This window comes from Agelaius phoeniceus, chromosome 4 (assembly GCF_051311805.1).
Source record: "Agelaius phoeniceus isolate bAgePho1 chromosome 4, bAgePho1.hap1, whole genome shotgun sequence".
NCBI lineage: Eukaryota > Metazoa > Chordata > Aves > Passeriformes > Icteridae > Agelaius > Agelaius phoeniceus.
Window position 1 is genome coordinate 72,818,410 of NC_135268.1, and position 27,883 is coordinate 72,846,292.

At 56.6% G+C, this 27,883-nt stretch overlaps 1 protein-coding gene across 7 annotated transcripts in view; it reads left to right on the forward strand.

Moving 5' to 3' along the window:
- The window catches only part of DCTN1 (dynactin subunit 1), a 65,680-nt gene that overhangs the window by 20,254 nt on the left and 17,543 nt on the right, over nt 1-27,883 (forward strand). For 3 of the 7 annotated variants that reach the window (XM_077177896.1, XM_077177897.1, XM_077177901.1), the window contains exons 2-9: nt 1,585-1,830; nt 5,542-5,620; nt 8,719-8,750; nt 10,547-10,567; nt 18,463-18,480; nt 22,411-22,431; nt 26,031-26,219; nt 27,627-27,824. In XM_077177896.1, the coding sequence (XP_077034011.1) occupies nt 1,585-1,830; nt 5,542-5,620; nt 8,719-8,750; nt 10,547-10,567; nt 18,463-18,480; nt 22,411-22,431; nt 26,031-26,219; nt 27,627-27,824 (804 nt within the window). The remainder of the gene's footprint in view (nt 1-1,584; nt 1,831-5,541; nt 5,621-8,718; nt 8,751-10,546; nt 10,568-18,462; nt 18,481-22,410; nt 22,432-26,030; nt 26,220-27,626; nt 27,825-27,883) is intronic. The other 4 variants (XM_077177900.1, XM_077177902.1, XM_077177898.1 and 1 more) reach the window with 3 other exon arrangements.

The window sequence follows — 27,883 nt, forward strand, 5'->3', positions numbered from 1 at the left end:
GGGATTTCAATAATCCTGAGGGTCTCCAGTACCCATGGAGTTCCTCACATCCATCAGCTCATTGCTGCTCCAAGAGCATTGACCACCTGGATAACCCCAGCTGAGCCCAGGGGCATCTCAGGGTGTCCCCCTTGGAGTGTCCTGGTGCCTGCTGAAATACAAATGTGGATGTAACCTTGGTGACTTGGAATCATGGAATTGTTGAGGTTCTAAATCCCTCCAGGGGTGGGGATTCCACCAAGGATTCCAAGGCTTATAAAAAATGTGATAAAAGGGGCTAAATCAGCTCGGTGAGCCACTGCTGGTGGCTGTGCCATGGTTTGTGGCTCCCGTTGGGGGGCAGAAGGAATCACCCAAAAGAAAAAGGGCTGGAGGAGGTGAGCAGGGCTGGAGGGGGATGAACCTTCCTGAAATGGACCCAGGGGAGCCACCAGATCCCAATAGTGTGGAGGGATGGGACAGTGACCTCTAAATGCTCCTGGGATGGGACAGTGACCTCTGCCTGCTCCTGGGATGGGACAGTGACCTCTGAATGCTCCTGGGATGGGACAGTGACCTCTGAATGCTCCTGGGATGGGACAGTGACCTCTGAATGCTCCTGGACACAGAATTCCCAGGCTGGAAACCCATGGGAATGCTGATAAAATGGGAGAAGATGGAACATGAGCTGGTTAAGGCTGACTGTGCTGCTCTTGTGGGGTTTTTCCCCCCTAAGGCTCATAAAAGGGGATAAATGAGATTGGTGAGCCATTGCTGGTGGCCGTGCCATGGTTTGTGGCTCCTGTTGAGGAGCAGAAGGAATCACCCAAAATAAAAAGAGCTGGAGGGAGATGAACCATCCCAATATGGACCCAGGGGAGCCACCAGATGGGACAGTGACCTCTGAATGCTCCTGGACACAGAATTCCCAGGCTGGAAACCCAAGGGAATGCTGATACAATGGGAAAAGATGGAGCATGGGCTGGTTAAGGCATGGTTAAGAGAGCAGAAGGAATCACCCAAAATAAAAAGGGCTGGAGGAGGTGACTGGGGCCAGAGGGAAATGAACCATCCTGACATGGACCCAGGGGAGCCACCAGATCCAATAGTGTGAAGGGATGGGACAGTGACCTCTGAATGCTCCTGGGATGGGACAGTGACCTCTGCGTGCTCCTGGGCACAGAATTCCCAGGCTGGAAACCCAAGGGAATGCTGATACAATGGGAAAAGATGGAGCATGGGCTGGTTAAGGCATGGTTAAGGGAGCAGAAGGAATCACCCAAAATAAAAAGGGCTGGAGGAGGTGACTGGGGCCAGAGAGAGATGAACCATCCTGACATGGACCCAGGGGAGCCACCAGATCCCAATAGTGTGAAGGGATGGGACAGTGACCTCTGTCTGCTCCTGGACACAGAATTCCCAGGCTGGAAAGCCAAGGGAATGCTGATAAAACGGGAAAAGATGGAGCATGGTTAAGGGAGCAGAAGGAATCACCCAAAATAAAAAGATTGGAGGAGGCGAGCAGGGCCGGACGGAGATGGCCCATCCCGACCTCCACCCTTGTGTCCACCCCGCCTTTCTGAGGGTCTCTTTTCTCTTTGCCAGGCCTCCAGCACGGCCAGGATGAGCTCTGACAGCAGCAGCAAGCCCCTCAAGGTGGGCTCCCGCGTGGAGGTCATCGGCAAGGGCCACCGGGGCACCGTGGCCTACGTGGGGGCCACCCTGTTCGCCACCGGCAAATGGGTCGGGGTCATCCTGGACGAGGCCAAGGGCAAGAACGACGGCACGGTGCAGGGCAGGAAGTACTTCACCTGCGAGGAGAACCACGGCATCTTCGTCAGGCAGTCCCAGGTGGGTGGCATCCCGGGATTCTGGGGTCTTGGGGCCCTGGGGTGGTGCTTAAATACAGGGAATTTGGAGATTTTCCGTCTCTTACGGCGGAGGGAACAGCCCGCTCCAAATCCAGGTGGAATCTCACCCTCTGCACAGATCTTGGGGTTCTGCAGGTGGATTCTCACCCTCTGCACAGGTCCTGCAATGAAAGCAGTGTGGTGAATTCCCAATTACATTCCCCAATGTAATTGTTCCATTTTGCTGTTCTGTATTACCACCTGCAGCAGGTGGAGTTTGGGATCGATCTCAGATATTACCTGGAAGCAGATCCAGGAATTTTCATTAAATTGTGTTTAAAACCAGGTGGAATCTCACCCTCTGCACAGATCTTGAGGTTCTGCAGGTGGAATCTCACCCTTTGCACAGGTCCTGCAATGAAAGCAGCGTGGTGAATTCCCAATTATATACCCCAATGTAATTGTTCCATTCTGCTGCTCTGGATTACCACCTGCAGCAGGTGGAGTTTGGGATCAATCTCAGATGTTTACCTGCAAGCAAATCCAAGGAATTTTCATTAAATTGTGTTTAAAACCAGGTGGAATCTCACCCTCTGCACAGATATTGAGGTCCTGCAGGTGGAATCTCACCCTCTGCACAGATCTTGAGGTTCTGCAATGAAAACTGTGGTGAATTCCCAGTTGTTCCATTCTGGTGCCCTGTATTTGCCACCTGCAGCAGGTGGAGTTTGGGATCAATCTCAGATGTTTACCTGCAAGCAGATCTGAGGAATTTTCATGAAATTGAGTTTAAAACCAGGTGGAATCTCATCCTCTGCACAGATCTTGAGGTTCTGCAGGTGGAATCTCACCCTCTGCACAGGTCCTGCAATGAAAGCAGCGTGGTGAATTCCCAATTATATTCCCCAATGTAATTGTTCCATTCTGCTGCTCTGTATTTGCCACCTGCAGCAGGTGGAGTTTGGGATCGATCTCAGATGTTTACCTGCAAGCAGATCTGAGGAATTTTCATGAAATTGAGTTTAAAACCAGGTGGAATCTCACCCTCTGCACAGATCTTGAGGTTCTGCAATGAAAGCTGTGGTGAATTCCCAATTATATTCCTCAGTATAATTGTTCCATTCTGCTGCTCTGTATTGCCACCTGCAGCAGGTGGAGTTTGGGATCGATCTCAGATATTACCTGGAAGCAGATCCAAGGAATTTTCATTAAATTGTGTTTAAAACCAGGTAGAATCTCACCCTGTGCACAGATCTTGAGGTCCTGCAGGTGGAATCTCACCCTCTGCACAGATCTTGAGGTTGTGGAATGAAAACTGTGGTGAATTCCCAGTTGTTCCATTCTGCTGCTCTGTATTTGCCACCTGCAGCAGGTGGAGTTTGGGATTGATCTCAGCTGTTACCTGGAAGCAGATCCAAGGGATTTTCATTAAATTGAGTTTACCTGGAAGGAGATAACTCACACAGTGTGGCTGTAGCTGCTGATACTTGCTGCTCGTGTGCTGCAGCAGGAGCCAGGGGCTCCCTGCAGAGCAAACATCCTCCGGGTGGATTCCCTGGGTCACCCTCCAAGGAGCCCCTGTGTCCCAGCCAGCTCCTGTCCCCTCCCTGGCACACTGGGGCTGCTTTGTGTCCCACCCAGCGGCCTCTCATTGCCAGGACCTTGGGATTGGGTGACAGAGGGGAGCTGAGCACACAATGAGGGCATTTAGGTCCTGGGCTCCACCCCAGCATTGCTGTCCCAGCCATTGGAAGGGCCTTTGGGTCATGCACGCTCAGAGGCTGCAGCAATGGCTCATCCAGGTGAGATTCAGGAATTACTGAGGTTGGAAAACACCTGCAGGAGGAGTCCAGCCATTCCCTCCTTCAGCTTGAGGGAAAATTACCCCATCCCTTAAACAATGGGACAAACACAGAGAGGGGAACCCACCAGAGATGGAGGCAAACTCAGCAGGAAGCTTTTCATGTTCTTATCCAGCCCAAACAGTGCTGGTGTGTAGGAGCTGCTGGGTGGAGCCCTGCTGCTCTCCTGGGGAGATTGCCCAGTATAATTCCAGCACACTCCCAGCTCCCCACATTTAAACTGGACACACGGACCTGGCTCCTCTGTCCGCCTCTCTCGGCCTCTCCTGCCAGCTGGGAGAGGCTGGGAGGGGTTTACAGGGAAAAGTTTGGGTCTGCAGGACCAGGAGGGACCCCAGAGCCCACCCAGTGCCACCCCCTGACAGTCAGGGACACCTTCCACTGTCCCAGGCTGCTCCAATCCAGCCTGGCCTTGGACTCTCACAGGGATCCAGGGGCAGCCACAGCAAATCTGGGAATGCCATCCCAGCCAGGAATTCCTTCCCAAAATCCCACCCAAATCTCCCCTTTTCCAGTGGGAGCCATTCCCCTTTTTTGTCACCTCATCCTCTGGGCTGGGTGTGGGGTGAGTGATGCTCAACCCCTGCCCCAAATTCCAGAGCTGGGCAGGGATGGGGACACCTGGAGCAGAGATGGGAAGCAGGAGGGATCAACAGCCCCCAAATGCCCCAGGTGCTCAGTCCCAGAGCAAAGCTGTGGGTGCAGGGCTGCCCCAGCAGCTCCAGAGCTGGTCCTGAGCCCCCCTGGGGCACAGGGAGGGTCCCCGGTGTCCCCCAGGGCACAGAGGGGGGACCCCACCCCTGGCACCCCTGGCACCCCTGGCAGGGGCAGGGAGGGGCAGAGGCTGCCGGGCACAGGCTCTGGATGGGGCTGGGTGCATCCCCCATCCCTGGCAGCGTCCAAGAGACAGGGACAGGGCCGGGAGCACCTGGGACAGTGGGAGGTGTCCCTGAGGGTGGCACTGGGTGGGATTTAAGCCATTGCAGGATTCCCTGATTCTGCCCGAGCTGGCAATCCCAAGCATGGCTGTTCCTTTGCTGGTGTGTGGCAATCCCTGATTTTGGCATCACCTGGAGCTGCCTTTGGCAGAGGAGCCCGATGGCCGCCTGTGCCCGGTCTGTGCTGGGAGTTCCCAGTGTCACTCCAGATCCAGCCCCTCTGTGTCCCTGTCCCCAGCCTCTCCAGCAGCTCTGGAATTCCCTCCTGGGCTGTTCCTGCTGGGAAACCCCCAGACCACTCAGAATTCCCACCCTGCCAGGCTGCAGGTGTCATGATTTCCTTGGCATCATCTTTTCCTCGGTCTCTTTGTGGCTTCTTTTAATTCAAATTTCATTATTCCTGGTGTCAGCAATCTTCCCAACATGGAATTCCTGTCTGACAGCTTCCCAGGTTATTTTGGTTTTTCAGCTGAGCTCGCAGGTGGGAGGTGTGATGGATCAGACAAATTCCTGCAGGAACAATTGGGGAGGTGCAGATCTGAGGCACAGGGATGGTTCTCTCTCTTTCAGGGATCTAATCCCTCCCAACCTCATTTTCCATGTTTATCCAGCAAAAATGCATCGAAAAATAGTTCAAAAGAAAAATCCCTGAATCTGTTACGGATGTTCCAGGCTGTCAGATCCAGAGCTTTGACTTTCCTCATTGCCTGTGTGAATATTCCATGTTCCCAATGAAAACAAGGAGTGTGTGGCTGTTTTCAGAAGGGTTGGTGGAAAAGCCAGAAAGATAAAATTAAAAATCTGTGCCAAAACCATGGGATCTGCTCTGCTGAACCCACTCCCAGAGGGATCTGTGCCCTGCTCTCCCGGTTTGGGAATTTTGGGCAAGGATTTTCGTTGTGTTTTTTCCAGATCCAGGTGTTTGAGGATGGAGCGGACACAACATCCCCAGAAACCCCAGAATCTGCTGCCATGAAGGTCCCTAAGAGAGGTAGGATCCAGCTGGGAAGTCCTTCCCAGAGAGGTGGGAATCCTTGGTGGAGGGGATGGGAAATTATTCCTGAAGGGGATGGGGAATCCCTCCTGGAGGAGTGTGAAATCCCTCCTGGAGGCATGGGAATCTTTCCTGGAAAAATGGGAAATTTCTCTTGGAGGAGTGGGAATCCTTCCGGGAAAGATGGGAAATCTCCCTTGGTTGGGTGGGAATCCTTCCTGGAAGGACAGGAAATTTCTCATGGAGGGGTTGGGAATCCTTCCTGGAAAGGTGGGAAATCCCTCCTGCAGAGGTGGGAAGTCCTTCCCAGGTGAGATGGGAAATCCTTCCTGTAGAGAAGGGAAATCCCTTTTGGTGGAGTGGGAATCCTTCCTGAATAAATGGGAAATCTCTCTTAGAGGAGTGGGAATCCTTCCTGTAGAAAAGGGAAATTTCTCTTGGAGGGGTTGGAAATCCTTCCTGGAAAGATGGGAAATCTCTCTTAGAGGAGTGGGAATCCTTCCTGAATAAATGGGAAATCTCCCTTGGAAGGGTGGGAATCCCTCCTGGAGAGATGGGAAATCCCTCCTGCAGAGGTGGGAAGTTCCTTCCCAGGTGGGATGGAAAATTCTTCCTGCAGAGAAGGGAAATCTCTCTTGGAGGGGTTGGGAATCCTTCCTGAAAAAATGGGAAATTAATTTCTCTTGGAGGAGTGGGGATCCTTCCTGGAAAGACAGGAAATCTCTTCCTGGAGGGGCTGGGAATCTCCCTTGGAAGGGTGAGAATCCTTCCTGGAGAGATTGAAAATCCCTCCTGCAGAGGTGGGAAGTTCCTTCCCAGGTGAGATGGGAAATCCTTCCTGGAAATACAGGAAATCTCTCTTGGAGGGGCTGGGAATCCTTCCTGAAAAAATGGGAAATCCTTCCTGTAGAGAAGGGAAATCTTTCCTGGAGGGGTTGGGAATCCTTCCTTGAGAGATTGGAAATCTCTCTTGGAGGGGTGGGAATCCTTCCTGAAAAAATGGGAAATCTCCCTTGGAAAGGTGGGAATCCTTCCTGGAAAGACAGGAAATCTCTCCTGGAGAGATTGGAAATCCCTCCTTGGAGGGGTTGGGAATCCTTCCTGGAAAGATTGAAAGTCTCCTTTGGAGGTGTGGGAATCTTTTCTGGAGAGATGGGAAATCCTTCCTGGAGAGATTGGAAATCTCCCTTGGAGGAGTGGGAATCCTTCCTGGAAGGACAGGAAATGTCTCCTGGAGGGGTTGGGAATCCTTCCTGTACAGAGGGGAAATCTCCCTTGGAGGAGTGGGAATCCTTCCAGGTGAGATGGGAAATCCTTCCTGAAGGAAGGGGCAAACCATGGAATATTTCCCAGCGGGCACCGCCGCGCTCCGAGCCTGTGGAATTGCCCATCCCGGTGGAACTGAAGCATCCCTCCCTCTGTCCCTCTGTCCCTCTGTCCCTCTGTCCCTCTGTCCCTCTGTCCAGCCCCTTGCCGTGCCCATTCCCCCGGGGCCCGGGATCCCTTCCCGCTCTCCTCGGAGCGTTCCACACCCGCTGTCCCTGGCAGTGAGCCCAGCCAGGCTTCCCTGGGCTCGGGAATGCTTTCCCCGGGCGCTGCGGGATCCCGGAGCTGCCGGAGGGGGCTCTGCCAGCTTCCTGCCTTGGCTGCTCGCTCGGCTCCGAGTGCCAAGCCGGGAGCTCCCCGTGGGAAGCGTTCGTGGCATCGGGATTGGCATCGGGATTGACGGCTCGGGCTGGGCCGGGGGCGGTGGCTGTTGCTTGTGGGTGGGGTTTCTGCTCTACGAGGAATTAGCTGGGGAAAACGGAATGGACTCTTCCTTCCTCTCTGTTTTGGAGTGGATCCTTCCTTGCTCTCTGCTTTGGATGCTGCTGTAGAATCGTGGAATAATTCCGGCTGGAAAAGCCCTTGGACACCCCCGAATTCCCCAACGCTGGCCGTGTCCCCAAGTGCCACATGCCCAGGGCTGGTAAATCCCCCCAGCCATGGGCACTGCACCCCTCCACAGCCCTTTCCAAGGAGGAATTTCCCCAATATCCCACCTGGCCCAGCCTGAGGCCGTTCCCCCTCCTCCTGTCCCTGTTCCCTGGGACCACATCCCAACTCCCACCTGCTTCCAGGAATTCAGGGAGTTTTGGAGAGCCAGAAGTTTCCTCCTGAGCCCCTTTCCCAGCTCCCTCAGCTGCTCCTGGAGCTCCAGACCCTTCCCTGGACACTGGGCTGGGACAGACAGACACCATTGCCAGCCCCTCCCATCCCAGCATCCCGGAGCAGGAGGAGCCCGGGCTGCAGGTGGGGTGTGGGATGATGCTGTCAGGGATGCAGGGCTGGGATGTGGCTGCCTGCCAAGGGTTTCCATGGGAACAGCAGCTGCTGCAGCAGCACTGCAGTGGGAGGTGCAGGGATGGCTCTGCCGTGGAGCCAGCACAGCAGGGACACCTGGGCCAGGGTGGGAATGCAGGCACACCTGCCAGGGAGGGACAGGACACAGGGAATGGCTTCCCAATGGAAAAGGGGAGATTTGGGTGGGATATTGGGAAGGAATTCCTCCCTGTGAGGGTGGGGAGGTCCAGAGCAGCTGTGGCTGCCCCTGGATCCCTGGCAGTGCCCAAGGCCAGGTTGGACAGGGCTTGGAGCCACCTGGGACAGTGGGAGGTGTCCCTGCCATGGCACAAGGTGGGATCTGAGGTCCCTTCTCACCCAAGCCATTCCATGATTGTGTCCCCAAGTGTCACCCACACATGGATTTCACCCCTCCCAGCCATGGTGACTCTGCCAGTCCCTGAGCAGCCTGGAGCTCAGGAATCCATGAAATCCAGGGATTCAGCCCAAGGAGAGCAGTGGAACTGCCCCAATTCTGAGGTGTATCCAAGTGTTTGCCCTCCTCAGCCAGCAGCTCCCATTAGGAATTCCCTGTCCCCCCAAACCCACACCCCACTGTGCCACCATTTCCTGCCAGATCCCGGCTCTGCTTCACTCCCACTTCCCAAAATTCTCCTGTCCTCCCCTGCTGGGTGCCCTGTGGCTGCAGGGACACTGGGATGGGGACAGGGGTGTCCCTCAGGCTCATGGCCCTGTTTCTGCTCTCTCCACAGATTCCCTCGATGCCACCAAGGCCAGCAAACTGGTGAGTGACCCCAGCACTTTGTCACCTCTGAGGGGTTTTCATCCCTTCAGGAAGAGCACACAGACACACTTGCATGGGATAAAATGCCCATGGAAAAGGAAATTTCTCCTAAAACCCATGGGAAACAAGATGTAAAAAATGTCATTTACAGGCACTGGCCAGGAATCAGTGAGTTCCTGAGGGATTATCCAGCACAGGTCCTGTGTCACACATTTAGATCTGAGTTCAGCAACATTCCCTGGCTGCTTCCTCCTGGAATCCTGGAAAGGACCTCAGAGCCCCTCAGTTCCTGCAGGGAACACCTTCCACTATCCCAGGATGCTCCAAGCCCCATCCAACCTGGCCTTGGACATTTCCAGGGATGCAGGGGCAGCTCCTCTTTGAGTGCCTTCATCCAGGAGCTCCGGAGGCTCCTGGGACATGGACAGGGACGTGTTGTACCCAAATGTGAGGGATATTTCCTAAGGAATGGGAATCTGGAGCAGGTTCCTGTCCTTGGGCATGGCCATACAGGTGTGGGGCAGTGAGGAATTATGGAATACTGAGGCTGGCAAAACTCCTTGAGACCATCAAATCCAGCAATTCCCTCAGCCCTGCCCAGGTCACCAGTCCTGGGACCAGGGATGGAACTGGGTGATCCTGGGGGTGGGTTTGTGTGGTTTGGGGTAGAAATTGGATTTTCCATGGGGATAAACAGGGGGCCCAGCTGGGATGTGGGCAGTGTGTGGGAAAGGAAATGGTGGGGACAAGGAGCTTCTGTGGCACCTGTGGGGCTGGGGTGGGGCACACTGGAGCCCAGCCTCCTGTGCTGCCATTCCAGATAATTCCCTGGAGTGGGAATTCTGCTCCCCAGAGTAGGAACAGCTGGGATGGGGATGGAGCAGCACCTGGGGGTTCACTGTGCTCAAACCCTGGTGAGTGTGAGCTCCAGCCAGAAGGGAGGATGGAAATGGATTCCCTGCCCCGTGTTAGAGGGATTTGGGAAGGGTTTTTTGGCTTTTCCTGCTGTGTGGGGTGTGATCCATCAACCCCTGGCACTGCTGGAGCCTGTGCTCCATGTGCTCCCTGCCTCATCCTCCTGGTTTAATTCCACCCTGGAATTCATTAGAAGACAAAGAGAATATTTAGAAAACCTCAATGTTCTTGAAATCGGGGAATGGGGATTGTTCTTGGAATTTTTTTGTGCTGCTGATGTGGAGAAGGGGTCAGGGCAGGAGATGCTGCTCCATGAGCAGCTGCATTCCAGGGCATTCCTGCTGGTTTGTCATGGAATTCTGGAGTGGTTTGGGGGAGGAGGGACCTTAAAGCCCATCCAGGGACATTTTCCACTCTCCCAGGTGGCTCCAAGCCCCATCCAGCCTGGCCTTGGACACTTCCAAGGATCCAGGGGCGGCCACAGCAAATCTGGGAATTCCATCCCAGCCTGTTTCCACCCTCCCAGGGAGGAATTCCTTCCCAAAATCCCACCCATCCCTGCCCTCTGGCAGTGGGAAACCTTTCCCCCTTGTCCTCACCTCCTCTGCATCCTGGGAGATGCTGGCCCCCCAGTCCCTTTACCCTGAAATGATTTATTCCCCTTTGCACACGTCCTGACCCCCCAAATCCTCCGTGCTGGGGGTGGGGGACAGCAGGAGGCGACTCCAGAGCAAGGGGGTGACTCCAGGGCTGGTTTCTCCTTCATTTACTTCAATTTCCCTGATTCTGTTTCCCCTCCTGCCTTTCCTGCAGCCCGGAGGGGGTTCCTAGGAGAGCCTCCAGGGCTGGTCTAACCTTCCTTCTGTTCCCTCCTCACGCAGCGCGGAGCCAAGCCCAAAAAGGTGCTGTCCGTCTGTCTGTCCCTCCGCCGCGCGCGCGGCCGCATGCCGGGGCCATCGTCACCCTCAGTGTCCCCCATCCCGCTCCATCCCAGCGCTGCATGGCTGTCCCTGCATGTGCTCCCAGCCTGGGAGGGGACACGGCTCAGGGCGGTGTCACCTCAGCGTGGAACCATGGAGCGTTTGGGCGGGAAATGCCTCAGAAAGCGGCGAGTTCCCCACGTGTCACATCTGCAGGAATGGGGACTGTCCCCTCTTCCAGTGTTTTCCAGCTCTTTCCATGAAGGAGTTTTCCCACTGTCCAGCCTGAATCTCCCCTCTGGCACAACTCTCTCAGATGTTTTTATAACCCCCAAACTCTCCGGTGGCTCGGGGACAAGCGGCACCTTCTCAGGGCTGTCCTGTCCCTGGGCTCTGGCTCCTCTTGGGGACACTCAAACCCACCTGGGTTGTGACAATCACTGAAGGCAAAAGTCTTTCATGCAAGGATGAGCTGAAACTCCAAAGGTCTTGGCAAAGAATCCCAGAGTGGTTTGGGTTGGGATGGACATTAAAGCCCATCTCAGTCCACACCATGGACAGGGCCACCAAATCATCATTCCCTGCAGGAAATTTGGGGAATTTTTTCCCCCTCTTGGGAATTTTGCCAAGAGAAAAGCCAAGGTGGGCACTGGAGCTGTGGGAGAGGGGAGGGAGGTGTTACCTGGGCACCCTTTGGTCCAGATTTGCTTTCCAGCTGCTTCTGTGTTGATTTTTGGGTGGCAGAATGATCCAAAGAGTTCTGTTTGTCCATGGGAAATGCAGAGGAGAGGAGCAATGTGGAATCTGCCGAGAGCCTGCGGAGAGAGGCCGGGAGCACCTGCCCCCAAGTGTCCCCTCCTTGTGTCCCCCACATCCAGGTGTCTGCTTGTCCCTGAGGCTTCAGGGGCCGTGTGGCTCCCTCATCGTGGCCCTGCCAGCTCCAAGGGGCTCTGCTGGGATGGAATTCCTGTTTGGAATGTTGGGTTCTGCCTTCCCTGTCCTTGTTCTGGTGGGTTTGCAGCTGCTCCGTGTCCCCGCTCTGTCCCCGCTGTGTCCCCGCCGTCTGCTTGGAGCTGCAGCTGGGATTAGGATCAGGGGGTGTGACTGTCACTGTCCTGGGGATCTGGGATTGTCACTGCCCTGGGGACCTGTGACTGTCACTGTCACTGTCCTGGGGATCTGTGACTGTCACTGCCCTGAGGATCTGGGACTGTCACTGTCACTGTCCGGGGACCTGTGACTGTCACTGTGCAGGGGATCTGGATCTGTGACTGTCACTGTCCTGGGGATCTGGGACTGTCACTGCCCTGGGGATCTGGGACTGTCACTGCCCTGGGGATCTGGGACTGTCACTGTCACTGCCCTGGAGATCTGTGACTGTCACTGTGCAGGGGATCTGGATCTGTGACTGTCACTGTCCTGGGGATCTGGGACTGTCACTGTCCTGGGGATCTGGGACTGTCACTGCCCTGGGGATCTGTGACTGTCACTGCCCTGAGGATCTGTCACTGTCACTGTCACTGCCCTGGGGATCTGTGACTGTCACTGCCCTGAGGATCTGTGACTGTCACTGTCCTGGGGATCTGTCACTGTCCTGGGGACCTGTGACTGTCACTGTGCAGGGGATCTGGATCTGTGACTGTCACTGTCCTGGGGATCTGTGACTGTCACAGTCCTGGGGATCATGGATCTGTGACTGTCACTGCCCTGGGGACCTGTGACTGTCACTGTCACTGTCCTGGGGATCTGTGACTGTCACTGTCCTGGAGATCATGGATCTGTGACTGTCACTGTCCCAAGGATCACAGATCTGTCACTGCCTTGGGGACCTGGGGCTGGGACTGTCACTGTCCTGGGGATCTGGGACTGTCACTGTGCAGGGGATCTGGATCTGTGACTGTCACTGTCCTGGGGATCTATAATTGTTACTGTCCTGGCAATCATGGGGCTGTGACTGTCACTGCCCTGGGGATCTGGATCTGTGACAGTCACTGTCCTGAGGATCTGGATCTGTCACTGTCCTGGGGATTGTAGTGACAGTCATTCTCCTGAGGACCATGGCTCTGTGACTGTCACTGTCCTGGCGGTCTGGATCTCTCACTGTCCTGAGGATCATGGATTTGTGACTGTCACTGTCCTGGGGATCATGGATTTGTGACTGTCACTGTCCTGGGGATAAGGATCTGTCACTGTCCTGCCCCTCGTCCTGGCTGCATGGACACACCTCACACAGGGACATCCCCATTGAGGGACAGCCCCCCATGCCAGGCCCTGCTGTCCCCTCACAATTTAACCTTTTCAGCCATTCATGGCCCTGAGATCCCCCCTGTCCCTTGGGCAGCTCCTGCCCCCACACAGGGATGTGCCATCTGGTGGGGGGGCCTGGATAATGAGAGTAATTAGCGGGTAAATCCTCGTTCTGGAGATTAGGGCGGCTCCTGTGTGTCAAATATAGACTTTAATCGTGTGCAGAGCTGCTGCCAGATGGGCCTTGCCCCCTGCTCTGCTCCTTCCCTGCTTTCCATGGATTTGGGAGTGCTGTGGCCTTTGTGGCCTTTGGGTTGTGCTGTCCCCAGGGCTTGGAGCAGGGGCTGCAGGACACTGGGGGTCCTGTCCCTTGGCTGTGACACTGTGTCGGGTGTCCTTGTGCTTGGAGCAGGAGGTCCAGGCTGTCCTCAGGAGGTGCTGGCTGGGAAGGACCTCAAAATCTGGTTAAAGAGCAGGAAAAGTGTCTTTCCCAGGTCATTTTTGGGATGAAGCAGTTGTGCTGTCTTCATCCCCATGACAATGTGTCTGTGCTGGTGACAGCCAGTCCCTTCTCCTGCTGCAGTGCTGGGTGGCACTGGGTCACGGATGTCACCTCCCAGGGACACGGAGGTGGCAGGGCTGTGATGGGAGCAGGGGGCTCCCAGGCATGCAGGGAAAGGCTCCAGCAAAAGCTCTGCCTCACTTGGAGACATCAGGGTGAGCTGCCAGGGTCTGACCCATTCAGGGGTCATGGAATCGTGGAACGTTTAGGTTGGAAAAACCCTCTGAGAGCACTGAGTCCAACTGTCCCCTGGCACTGCCAAGGCCGTGGCCCCAAGTGCCACATCCACAGGTGGCATGTGCTGGTGCTGTGACCCTGCTGTTAAATCCTGTCCTGCCACCTCAGGTCACCCGTCCCCTGCTGCTGCAGCCAGTTTGATCCTGGGATTGTCCCTCGGATGATCAGATTTGTCCCTCTGCGGTGCCATCCCTGTTCTTCCATCCTCCCTGTGGCACCCCATGTGCCAGGCCTGGATTCCTGCTGTGTCCTGGGGCTGGGCCCTCTCTGCTGGGCACCTTCTCCTGTCCCATTCCACCACAGGGTGACCCTTCAGTGGCTGGGTCAGTGCCGGTTGTTATCCTGGTGTTATCCTGATGTTATCCTGGTGTTATCCCGGTGTTATCCTGGTGTTACCCCGGTGTTATCCCGGTCTCCATGCAGGAATGGCCAGGTCAGTGTCTGGGTGTTATCCCAGGTGTTATCCCGGGTGTTATCCTGGTGTTATCCTGGTGTTATCCTGGTGTTACCCCGGTGTTATCCCGGTCTCCATGCAGGAATGGCCAGGTCAGTGTCTGGGTGTTATCCCAGGTGTTATCCCGGTGTTATCCCGGTGTTATCCTGGTGTTATCCTGGTGTTACCCCGGTGTTATCCCGGTCTCCATGCAGGAATGGCCAGGTCAGTGTCTGGGTGTTATCCCAGGTGTTATCCCGGTGTTATCCCGGTGTTATCCTGGTGTTATCCCGGTGTTATCCCGGTGTCATCCTGGTCTCCATGCAGGAATGGCCAGGTCAGTGCCCGGTTGTTATCCCGGTGTTATCCCGGTGTTATCCCGGTGTTATCCTGATGTTATCCCGGTGTTATCCCGGGTGTTATCCCGGTCTCCATGCAGGAATGGCCAGGTCAGTGTCCGGTTGTTATCCCGGTGTTAACCCAGTGTTATCCTGGTCTCCATACAGAAGCAGCCAGGTCAGTGCCCAGTTGTTATCCTGGTGTTATCCCGGTGTTATCCTGGTCTCTGTGCAGGAGCAGCCAGGTCAGTGCCTGGGTGTTAGCCCAGTATTATCCCAGTCTCTGTGTAGGAGTGGCCAGGTCAGTGTCTGGTTGTTATCCCAGTGTTATACAGGAGCAGCTGGGTCAGTGTCCGGGTGTTGTCCCGGTGTCATCCCTGTCTCCATGCAGGAATGGCCAGATCAGTGTCTGGTTGTTATCCCGGTGTTATCCCAATGTTATCCCGGTGTTATCCTGGTCTCCATACAGAAGCAGCCAGGTCAGTGTCCGGTTGTTATCCCGGTGTTATCCCAGTGTCCGTGCAGGAGCAGCCAGGTCAGTACCTGGTTGTTGTCCCGGTGTTATCCCGGTCTCCATGCAGGAATGGCCAGGTTGTTATCCTGGTGTTATCCTGGTGCTATCCAGTATTATCCCAGTCTCTGTGCAGGAATGGCCAGGTCAGTGTCTGGTTGTTGTCCTGGGTGTTATCCTGGTGTAATCCCGGTGCAATCCCGGTCTCCATGCAGGAGTGGCCAGGTCAGTGTTTGGTTGTTATCCTGGTGTTATCCTGGTGTTATCCGGTGTTATCCCGGTGTTATACAGGAGCAGCTGGGTCAGTGTCCAGGTGTTATCCTGGTGTTATCCTGATCTCATCCTGGTCTCCATGCAGGAGTCAGTGTCTGATTGTTATCCCGGTGTTATCCCGGTTGTTATCCTGGTCTGCATGCAGGAGTGGCCAGATCAGTGTCTGGTTGTTATCCCAATGTTATCCCAGTGTTATCCCGGTGTTATCCTGGTCTCCCTGCAGGAGCAGCCAGGTCAGTACCCAGTTGTTGTCCTGGTGCTATCCCAGTGTTATCCTGGTGTTATCCCAGTGTTATCCCAGTGTCCATGCAGGAGCAGCCAGGTCAGTGTCTGGTTGTTATCCTGGTGTTATCCCGGTTGTTATCCTGGTCTGCATGCAGAAGTGGCCAGATCAGTGTCCGGTTGTTATCCTGGTGTTATCCTGGTCTCCCTGCAGGAGCAGCCAGGTCAGTACCCAGTTGTTGTCCTGGTGTTATCCCGGTGCTATCCTGGTGTTATCCCAGTGTTATCCTGATATTATCCCGGTGTTATCCTGGTCTCCATGCAGGAGCAACTGGCCTGTTCAGGCCCGGAGCAGGTCCCAGCTGTTCTGTTGAGCACAGAGGGGCCACCCCAAGCCCCGTTGATCCTTTCAAGGAACGGATAATCCATCAGCCCCCGAAGCCCAGCTCACCCCCGCTGCCCAAACCGTGTCCCATGGCAGGGCCTGGATGGAGCCAGGGCTGATTTCCCAGGCCCTGCTGTTCCTCAGGCTCGGTGACAGCCCTGTGGCAGCTCCGTGTGTCCCCAAGGGAGCCTGTGGGCATTATTTGGATGTGACCCTCTGGGGCCAGGAGCTGAGCAGCATCTGGTGCTGCAAACGGATGGCTCCATGGAAAAGAGCTGGAGTTAACCCTGGCATCTCCTCTCCAATCCCCCCAAGGGCCAGGAATTCTCCCATCTGTGGTGGTGCCACCAGCTCCTTCTCATGGATTTAGGATAAAAAACCTCCCTTACCCATCCCTGAGGAGTTTCAGGGACAGCCCCAAAGCGCCTGACACCATTTCCCTGGGGTTAATTGCATTTTCTCCCTGCTGCTGCATTTATTGGATCTTTGTGTGGGAAGAGTTGATATATTCTGGATTTAGGGAGCAGAGCTGTGTGTGAGGAGAGGAGCTGGTTCATTAGAGCAGCTCTAATACCCATAATTATCTTAAACTTAAATCCGTGTGAGCCTGCACGTGGCTCCTCCAGAAATGGACACAGCACTGGGATCATTCAGGGGCTTAAAGCCACGGATCCAGGATGATTTCATCTGGAAATGCTTCAAAAGGGGCTCCTGTGTTGGGCCAGGGCTGGTGGGAATGGGAGGGAGATTCTGTTGGAGCGTTGGAATGGATTTGAATGATCCTGAAAGCTGGGCCTGTGTCAGCTCTGGCTCCTGAAGGGGTTTGTGGTGCTCAGGCTGGTGGAGCTCAGGGTTTCTTTGTTCAGAGATGCAATTCCAGCTCCCAAAAATGTCCCTTGGGAATGCTGCCCTGCCCCCAGCGCCTGCCCCCAGCCAGAGGGAGCTGCAGGAGAGCAGATCCTGGAACGGGCTGGGTTAGAGGGGACCTGAAACCCACCCAGGGACACCTCCCACCCTCCCAGGTGGCTCCAACCCCAGTGTCCAGCCTGGCCTTGGGCACTGCCAGGGATCCAGGGGCAGCCCCAGCAAATCTGGGAATTCCAGCCCAGGCAGGAATTCCTTGCCAAGATCCCAGCCCAATCTCCCCTTTCCCAGTGGGAGCCATTCCCTGGCTCCTGTCCCTGCAGGCCTTGTCCCCAGCCCCTCTGCAGCTCTCCTGGAGCCCCTGCAGGCACTCTGAGCATTCCTTGGAATTTTCCCTTTTCCATTCCCAGCAATCTTGATTCCAGAGCAGAGGGACTCCAGAATTATGGGATGGTTTGGATTGGAAGGGACCTTAAAGCCCATCCAGTTCCATCCCTTGCCAGGGGCAAGGGCACCTCCCACTATCCCAGGCTGTTCCAAACTCCATCCAGCCTGGCCTTGGACACTTCCCCCACCCCTGATTCCATGATCCAGGGGTTTTTCAGGAATCAGATCCCAGCATAGATCAATTATACACAGGATGTCCCCAGCATGACATCCTCGAGGGGCTGCATCCAGGGATGTCAAAGAGGCCTTTAAATGCTTTTTCCAGGAGATTGATTTTCAGGATTGTGCTGAGGGACTGGAAACACTGTAGGTAAAATTCCCTCTGTGTGTGGAGGGTTGGGTGTGAGCCTGGGGCACCCTGAGCTCCTCTCCCCTCCCTCGTAGTGTGGGAATTTTGGAAAATAACACAGCTGGAATGGGAGCTGGATGTGTTCATGTTACATAATATAATAATCATATCATAGATGGGATTTAAGCTCTGTGCATGTAAAGGGAGCTGCTCTCCTGCTCTCCAGCACTCCGTGGGGCAGGACACGGATTCGTGGAGAGTTTGGAGATGGTGCTTGGTGACATCCTGTGGGTTCCCAGCAGAGTTCTTGTCCAGGGACAACGGGGATGCCGGGCAGGAATTGTGGGAATGCTCCTGGCAGGGCAGCGAGGCTCCGGACGTGCTGGACGCCGCCCTGAGTGGCATTTTTAGGGCAGGGATTTTGGGTCTGTCCGCACCCTCAGCCGTGCAGGGCTGCCCTGAGCTGCCTCGATCCGCCCGTGTCGGCCGGAGGTGCGGAGTTGGCGCTGGATGTCGGCGCGGCAAGATGATCCCTCTGTCCATCTGTCCATCCCTCCGGGCTCGGCGCCGGCCATCTGTCCATCCGGGCTCCGCTCCGTCCGTCTGTCCGCTCCCGGGGGATTTGCCAGCGCGGGGCGGGTTTGGCTGCGGGGATACCGAGCGCAGCCACGGAGCCGCCAGCACGGCGGAGCTGACACCGGGGGGGCTGTCCCGGGTGGGCTCCGAGCCGCTGAGAACCCCCCCGCCCCGTCCCCTCCCCGAGCGCAGCATCACATCCTCATCCCCATCCCCATCCTCATCCTCATCCGCACACCGCCCGCCCGCCCGGCTCGGTGCAGCGCCCGGCGGTGCGGCCCCTCCGCGGTGATGTCATGAGCCGCCGGGGCGGTGGTTGGAGCCACCGGCGGAGCGGGGACGAGCGGCCGCGGCCGGGGGGGGCTGCCCTGCACCCCCTGAGCCCCCGCCGAGCCCCGGGCAGGCCGCGGCCATTGGCGGTGTCCGGCCGCGCTGACTGACCCGCTGCTCCGTCTCCTCCCGCTCCGGCCGTCCCTGCGCGACGATGAGGCAGGCCCCGGCCACACGCAAGGTACGGTCCGCGCCCGCATCCCCCCCTCCTCCCCGGCATCGCATCCCCGCTTCCCAGCCGCCTCCTCCTCGCTGGTTTTCCCCGTTTTCCCCGCGTTGATGCTGCCGGGCTGTAATTGGGAGCGTGACGGGCTCGGGGAGGAGGGGGGCGGTGGGTGAGCATCGGTTCATGGCTGGCTTTGCCTTCCGAGCTCCCGGAGTCCCCTCTCCGTGTCACCCGGCCAATGCAGCGGCTCTGCGGCTCTGCCGGGGCCCTGTCCCTGCTGCCATCCCCTCTGCCTGGGGGTGTCGGTGCTGTCCCTGCTGCCTGTGTTGTCCCTGCTGCTGGGGTGCCAGTGCCATCCCTGCTGCTGTCCCTGTTCCCCACAGCCTGAGAGTGTCAGTGCTGTTCCTGCTGCCGGTGCCATCCCTGCTTCCAGTGCCACCGGTGCCCACCCTGGGGAAGCTGTGTGCCCACAATCCCGGTTTTCCTGCCAGTGACACTGCTGGGTTCAGCCTTTGGCATTCCCAGAGGCTGGCAGTACCCGAGTCCCCGCCAGGCTGCCATTCCCGCAGGTGACAGCGCGGGCACTGGCCTATATGTTTATTTTTAGTGTAACCACGATGTCACTGCTCAGCTTAAAGAGAAATCCTGGGAATTTTTGGCTGATGGCAGGGAATAGACCCGAGCTGGTCTATACCTGGCAGGAAATGCTCCTGATTTACCCCTGCACCTCCCTGAGCTCAGACACGGACGCTCCTCGTCACGTGTCCCCGTTAATCCTCTTCCCCATGGAAAGTTTCACGGATGCTGCTTTCCCTCTGCCCCGTTGGAGGGGGCAGTGGGGGCTGCTGGAGCTCAGCCCCAAGCCTGGATTCCATCCTGCTTTTCCTGGTGCTCCTCTCCTCGCCTATGGAATCACACCTGTGAGACCTGGGTGATGCTGGTTGTTTCAAATGCAGAATTCCCAGCAGTATCCCAGGGAACCACACCCTGAGGGGCTCATCCTGGGGCTGAGACTCAGCTCCAGCAGAGGGGAGGTGCCTCCAAGGGGCCAAATTCCTGGGAATGGAGTGGGATGGCATCAGCATGGGCCAGCACTGGATCAGTGCCTGGGTATCACCCCCAGCACTGCCTACCCCACTCAGGAGCTGCTGCCAATCGGAATCCTCCTGGAAACTCTGGGAATCCTCCACAGCAGCAGCCACATTCTGTGAAGTTCAGACCTGAAGCCTTGAAACTGAATCCAGGAGAAGGCTCCCGTGACACCTCCCCTGTCCTGCCTGCTGGAAGGTGACATTCACACATTCCTGCTCATCCATCCAGCACTCGCTGCTCCTGCCTGGATCGGGATTCCCACACCTGGAGCGGGACCAAATCACGAGGGATTGTGGGACCCCACCTTCAGCAGGCAATGCTGACCCCACCACAGTCAGTCCTTGGTGTCCAGGAGGATTTTTCCAGAGTTCCTGCTGCCCGGAGCTGAGTCCATCTCGGAGTGCACCAGTTCGGAGCCCCCAACGCTCCCCTGGGAGCTGAGGTTTTGTAGTTCCATCAAATATTGATGCAGCAGCATTACACAGCAGAGCCAGAACCTCCAGTGGAACATCCATCCCCATCCATCCATCCATCCCCAGCGGGGGGGTTGGAGCATCCTGGCTCCAGGAGGGTCCAGGTGGGGCTGGAGCCTCTGTTCCCAGGGCTGGAACGGTGCTGGACACCGGAAAATCCACGTCCCCTCCTGGTCACCCACTTTTCCTGAGCCCAGGGATGACTGGCTGGGGACAGATGGTGCCACCATGGAGGGGAGCCCGGCCATCCCCCGTTCCTGATGGAGACAGCAGCTGGAGCATCTCAGAACATCCCTTTGCCATGGATCCCGAGGGTCTTGGAGCTTCAACTTTCAGTGGTCATCACATGGAGGAGACCAGAACTCTGAAGGATGCACAGAGCAGGATTATTCCCTGTCATTCCACATGGCTTTAGGGATGGTTACCAGGAGGCTTCTCCCTGTTTTTAGGGTTTGGTGTGGTTTGAGTTGGTGTCCCCCACGCCGTGGCCAGGACAAGGCTCAGTGTCCCCCAGTTCAGGGCTCGGTGTCCCCCAGGACAAGGCTCATTGTTCCCCAGTTCGGGGCTCTGTGTCCCCCAGTACAAGGGTCATTGTCCCCCAGTACAAGGCTCAGTGTCCCCCAGTTTGGGGCTCTGTGTCCCCCAGGACAAGGCTCATTGTTCCCCATGATAAGGCTCAGTGTCCCCCACTTGAGGGCTCGGTGTCCCCCAGGACAAGGTTCGGTGTCCCCTGGGACAGGGATCAGTGTCCCCCACCCAGGAGAAGGCTCAGTGTCCCCAGGGAAGGATTTGGTGTCCCCCAGGACAGGACCCAGTCATCTCAGGTAACATTTCCCCATGTCCAAGGATTTGGTGGTCAGTGTGGGATCCCCCAGCCCTGCCCCACTCCTGAGTCCCCCCACGTGTGGAATTCCTGAAGAAGACGTTTTCCAAGGGTTTCCCAGATTTTTGTTGCTGCTCCATGTTGCTTACTTGGACTTTGGGAAGATGCTGGAGAGCTCCTGAAGGGCGCCCTGAGGGTTTCACCTTTTGCTGCTGCAATTCCATTTTTCTGACAAATTTGGTCACTCAGGACATGTTGTGGAAGATGGATTGACATGGGAATAGGCTGCAAGTGAGCAGAGCAGGATTTAGCTGAAGCAATGCCAGAGGTCATGGGAAGTTTGGAAGTGCAAACACATCCTGGTTGATATTGAAAACAGGGAAATAAAGCTCTGAGGTTCCTGAGGCCTTGGGAGGGAACACGGCCGTGTTGGAGATCAGCTGGAGCTGCCGGTCCCTGGTGGGCTCCGTGTGCCTCATGTCCCCATCCTGGACATGAGATCATGTGGCAGTGCCATTATCCATCTGCTCTGCTCCTGTTTATTCCCTGCTGGGATTAGGTAATGGAATCAGCAATGAGGGAGAGCGTGGAAGTGCTCCAAGGCTGCAGCTGGGCAGATGTTCCCAATGCCCACCCGCTGCCCCCCAGGACCAGCCTGGTCATTCCTCCTTTTCCATCCATTAGGGATTGTTTTTAAGGGGAAAAATGCTAAATGATTTCATATTTGTCTCTGTTCCAGGCTGGGCCCTGTGGCCTCCCCTCCCTGAGCTGCTGGGAGCTGCTGCATGTGCATGGAGGGGTGTGGGGGGGTCCTGCCCCAAAATCATGGATGATTTAATTCCAGCCATGAAAGGAAAAGTTGGGAGTGTGGGATCAGCTCTGTGGTGTCCCTGGAATTTTTGGTTAAACAAAGCAGAGCCTGGGGTCTCTGGGGCAGCTGGTCCAGGGTGCTCTGGGCCTTTTGGAAAACCAGAGAGATGAGGAGAGGAGAAAACTCATGTTTAAGATTAAATCCTTTCCACATCCTACTCCGGGGGTCTCTGGGAAAGGCATGGGAGGTCAAACCCCCCGTGCCCATGGAATGCCCAGCCAGCCTGAACCAACCAGACTTTGCCTCTGAAGACCAAAATTCCTTGGAAATACAAGGTGGATCTGCCCTGGGGTATCTGTAGGGTCGGGCTGGGGGTTCAGGATGTGCCCTCTGTCCCCAGCTCTGTCCCCACACTCGGCTGGAGGGGCGGGGATGGGGCAAGGGCTGGCTCTGGGCTCTGCTCCTGTGGTGCCATGGGAGCTGTGCCAGGGGATCCCATGGGAGCTGTGCCAGGTGGTGCCATGGGAGCTGTGCCCGTGGAGCAGGTTAACGAGCCCCCAGGCTAACGACGCCGCACGCACCCGGTGCCACGGGGCACGCTAACGATGCCGGGCACACTAACGATGCCGTGCTGTCTTTTGTCTCCTTTCCCTGCTCTGCCGCTCCGGCCGCCGCCGGCTGTTCTCTGCTCCTCTGTCCCTGTGTGACTGTCTGTCCTCTCTGCTTCCACTCCCGCTGCCCTCCAGAGCACCGCCCGCCGACCCAAGGTGAGCAGCCACGGTGGGGGCACCGAGCGCGGGGGACACCGATGGCCCCGGGGGTGCCAGCGCCACTCAAAGCATCGGGTGTCAACCCCGTCACGAGCGTGGATCACCCTGGGTGCCAGCAGCACCGCAGACAGGATCCATTGGGTGCCAGCCCCACTCAAACACGGGCCATTGGGTGCCAGCCCCACTCAAACATGGGCCATTGGGTACCAGCCCCACTCAAACATGGGCCATTGGGTGCCAGCCCCATCAAACACAGGCCATTGGGTGCCAGCCCCACTCAAACACGGGCCATTGGGTGCCAGCCCCATCAAACACGGGCCATTGGGTGCCAGCCCCACTCAAACATGGGCCATTGGGTGCCAGCCCCATCAAACACGGGCCATTGGGTACCAGCCCCACTCAAACATGGGCCATTGGGTGCCAGCCCCATCAAACACGGGCCATTGGGTGCCAACCCCATCAAACATGGGCCATTGGGTGCCAACCCCATCAAACACGGGCCATTGGGTGCCAAAACCATCTCAAACATGGGCCATTGGGTGCCAGCCCCATCAAACACAGGCCATTGGGTGCCAGCCCCACTCAAACATGGGCCATTGGGTGCCAGCCCCATCAAACACAGGCCATTGGGTGCCAGCCCCACTCAAACACGGGCCATTGGGTGCCAGCCCCACTCAAACATGGGCCATTGGGTGCCAACACCATCAAACATGGGCCATTGGGTGCCAGCCCCACTCAAACATGGGCCATTGGGTGCCAACACTATCTCAAACACGGGCCGTTGGGTGCCAGCTCCACTCAAAACATGATCCATTCATTGCCAACCCCACTCAAACTTGGGCCATTGGGTGCCAGCCCCACTCAAACACAACCCATTGGATGCCAACACTATCTCAAACATGGTGCATTAGGTACCAACCCCACTCAAACATGAGCTATTGGGTGCCAACACCACCCAAACATGAGCTGTTGGGTGCCAACACTATTCAAACGTCATCCATTCATTGCCAGCCCAGCTCAAACATGATCCATTGGTTCCCAATCCCACCCAAACATGATCCATTCATTGCCAGCCCAGCTCAAACATGATCCATTGGTTCCCAATCCCACCCAAACATGATCCATTCATTGCCAACCCTACCCAAACATGAGCTGTTGGGTGCCAACCCCACCCAAACACAATCCATTGGTTGCCAACACCATTCAAACATGATCCATTCATTGCCAACCCCACTCAAATATGAGCTGTTGGTTGCCAACCTTGCTCAGACACAACTCGTTGGGTGCCAACTCCACTCAAACACAATCCATTGATTCCCATTCCCACCCAACCATGATCTGTTGGGTGCCAACCCTACCCAAACATGATCCATTCATTGCCAACCCTACCCAAACATGATCTGTTGGGTGCCAACACCACCCAGACCTGATCCATTCATTGCCAACCCAGCTCAAACACAATCTATGGGTTCCCAATCCCACCCAAACATGATCCATTCGTGGCCATTCTTGTGGATGCCAACTCAAACATGATCCATTGGGTGCCAACCCTGCTCAAACACAGCTCGTTGAGTGCCAACCCCACTCACAAACAATCCATTCTTTGCCAGCCCCACTCAAACATGGCCATTCTTGTGGATGCCATCTCAAACGTGATCCTCTGGTGGCCAACCCCACTCAAACACAACCCCTTGGTTCCCAACCCCACCGTTGTCCTCCCACCTCATTGTGCAGAGCCCAGAGGAGCTCACAGCTCCTCTGATGGGCTCCTTTGGAGCAGGTCCAGATGCTTGAGGACCCTCTCCCAGGATGGAACAGTGTGAAATCCATGTGGCAGTGCCCAGGCTGTGCCAGGGGGTCCCTGTGGGCGTTGCTGCTCCCTGACTGTCCCAGTTTGTGCCAGGTGTTCAGTGGGATCTGAGTGGGATCTGAGAGATCAGATCAGTGGGATCTGAGAGAGCCTGAGGTGGGATCTGAGTGGGATCTGAGAGATCAGATCAGTGGGATCTGAGAGCACCTGAGGTGGGATCTGAGTGGGATCTGAGAGCGCCTGAGGTGTCAGTCAGGGCTGTGTGGTCCCAGCTGGCCCTCGGGGGCTGCTCCTGCCAGCAGCATTCACCTTGGGAAGGGACTTGTGGCTCGAAGGGAGGAAATGTGGGAAAGAAATCCTTAAAGACTGAGTTTGGAGGTGGAGAACTCTCCTGCAGGGAGGGCTCCATCCTCAGCAGGTGCTTCCAGCCCCAGGCAGGGGTGGATTCCATCAGCCCCAGGGCTCTGGGATCCCCTCATTCCCTGGCTTTGGGTGGTTCTTGTTGATGTCTCTGCGGGATGTCCCATGGGACCTCCTGCTCCTTTGGCCTCACACCTGCCTGGGCAGGGAGGGGGAGTTGGGATCCTGGAATCATGGAATGGCTCGGGTTGGAAGGGACCTAAAGCCCATCCAGCTCCACCCAGGACCAGCTCCCACTATCCCTGGTGGCTCCAAGCCCCATCCAACCTGGCCTTGGACGCTTCCAGGGGTGTGGCAGCCGCAGCTTCTCTGGGCAACCTGTGCCAGGGCCTCCCTGCCCTCACAGCCTGGAATTCCTTCCCAACATCCCATCTAACTCTGCTCTTTGGGGGGATCTGTGACCCCAAAAGCAGCAGGAGCAACAAACACCTTTGTTTTGAGTTGTATCTGAAAGAAAGCGCGTGGGGCTCGGTGCCACCCAGAAATTCTGTTTTCTGTGCCTGGGAAAGCTGGGATCATCCCAGGAGGGCAGGCTGGGCCTATCCAAGGGGTGCTGGACTTGCTGCAGTCGAGTTAACTCAGATTTGCCTCCATTTTTGGGGAAAATAAGGGCAGAGGGTGAATGTTTCTCTTTCTCAGCTGTACCCATGGGTGAAACCACACACTAGGTGAACCCTCATGGCACCAAAAATCCCATTTCTAGAAACAAAATCAAGTCAGGAAATTTAATTTATGCAGTCAGAAGTGAGTGGTCCAGAAATAGGGTCCATGAGGAGACCAGTGGGAGCTGGGGGGGCACCTGGTGCTTCCCTCACCCCTTTTCCCACTGAGCCTGGGCTCAGACAGTGATTAATTAACAGCCTCATAAGCGCTAATGAAGCAGCACCAGGCCCCACTGGACCCTGGGAACTCACTCCTGGTTGATTTTCTTGTTGCTCCCCTAAAACTGGGCTCTCATCTTGGTGGGCTCTGAGGTTTTGCTGTCTCACCCTCTGGAGCTGGGAAATGGAATCCTGGAATCCTGGAATGGTTTGGGCTGGGAGGGCCCTTGGAGATCATCCAGTGCCACAGCAGGGACATCTCCAATTATCCCAGGGTGCTCCAAGCTGGCCTTGGGCACTTCCAGGGACGTGAGGCAGCCACAGCTTCTCTGGGAAAGACGTGGAGTCCTTCCCCAATGGATTATCCATGAATTCTCTCTCTCCGAGCCCAGCTCCTCCAGAGCGCCTGACAGTGACAGAAGTCAGCGACACTTCTGGAAATGGGAATCTGGGAGTCACCGGAGGTGTCACGGTGGGAGCTGTGGGAGCACCATCCCTTGGGATGTCCCCCCTGGCTCCCCCTCACCCCTGCTGGTGTTTTGCAGCCCACCCGGACCCCCACATCATCGGCGTCCGGCGGCACCGCCGGGCCCTCGGGCTCGGCCTCGGCGTCCGGCGGGGAGATGAGCAGCAGCGAGCCCGGCACGCCCGCCCAGACCCCGCTGGTGGCCCCCGTCATCCCCACGCCCTCCCTCGGCTCCCCGGGGGCACCCCCGGTCCCCTCGCCCACCAAGGTGAGCCCTGCCCAGGTGAGCTCTGCCCTGAACCGTGCCCAGGTGAGCGCTGGGCTCTGCCCGTGCTCCCCAGCGGGCAGGAGAGGAGGAGGAGGAGGAGGAGGAGCAGCAGCAGCAGCAGCAGCAGCAGCAGCAGCAGCAGCAGCAGCAGCAGCAGCAGCAGCAGCAGCAGCAGCAGCAGCAGCAGCCCTGGAGAGTCCTGGGGGTGGTCACTGGGCTGTGGGAGGAGCATTGGGACAGGTCGGAGCTGGCCAGGACAGAGGAAGAGGCAGCAAAGCTGCGAGGCCACTTCCAAAGAGAATTCCCAGTGCACTTCCATCCCTTCCCAAATCCCCGTGGGACACGGGTGGCATCGGAGCAGTTTGGCAGGGTTGAGGCTCTGAGTCAGAGCTTGATCCTGTTAAATCCAGGGGGTCCAGTTGGCAGCAGCCACTGGTGCTGGGAGAACTGGGCTGGAGGGACCAGCAGGGAGGCACTGAGGACCCTCCTGCCTTGGGATGGAAAGACCCCTTGGAGAGGTTCAGGATTTCCCAAACTTGGGGGAATTGGGGTGGAGGGACCAGCAGGGATGCACTGGGGGCCCTCCTGCTTTGGGATGCAAAGCCCACCCAGAAAGATGCAATATTTCCCAAATTCAGGGATTTTAAATCTTTACAGAGTTATTCCTGTTTTGATCTTTAAAGTACCTTTCCATCACTTCCATCCTGCTTTGATTAATGAGTTGATCAGAGCTTGGGAGAGATTTGGGGCACAAGGCCAGGGAATGGAATAGCAGGAGAGGACAAGGCTTTGGGATTGTGTGTGGAAGGGAGAGCTGGGGAAGGCACCCCAGGGTGGGGACAGGGGATGTCCCCCCCCGTGTCCCCATGCCCAGAGCTCTCTGGTTTCTGTAGCTGGGTGCAGAAGTGGATCTTTGGGAACATCAGAATGTCCAGGCTGGGAAAGCAGCAGAGGTGGAATCCATGGGAGGTTCTGGATTTTTCCAAGACCTGTTCCTTGCTGTCACCCAGCTTTGGGATTTGAAGCTTTAGCCCCTGTGGCTGCTGCTAGGGAGGGAGGTGACATCCCTTTGTCCCTTTGGGGAATGCTGGCATCAGCCTTTCCCTGCCCTGGGAGCTGAGCTGCTGGAAAAGGAGCTGGATCAGTTTTCCCTGGGGGGAGATCACCTGGGAATGATGTGGATGCTGCAGTGGGATCAGGCAGCCTCAGCTTCTCTGGGCAACCTGTGCCAGGAATTCCTTCCCAAAATCCCATCCAATTCTGCTACTCCAGGCCTTTGTCCCGAGTCCCTCTCATCTCAGACTGCCCCAATATGGATGACCAAAGTCAGGCCAGGTTCCCTGGGCTTCCAGAGCTCTGTCCAAGGATGTCCCTGCTCCTTCTCTAATTCTCTGCTCGGTGTTGTAGGAGGAGGAGAATCTCCGTGCTCAGGTCAGGGACCTTGAGGAGAAGCTGGAGACACTGAAAATCAAGAGAAATGAGGACAAGGCGAAGCTCAAGGAGCTGGAGAAGTACAAGATCCAGCTGGAGCAGGTGCAGGAATGGAAGAGCAAAATGCAGGAGCAGCAGGCTGACCTCCAGAAGCGCCTGAAGGAGGCCAAGAAGGTGAGGGAGTGTGCTGGGAATGGGGCAGTGCCTGCAGAGGTGACTGCAGGAGGAATTCC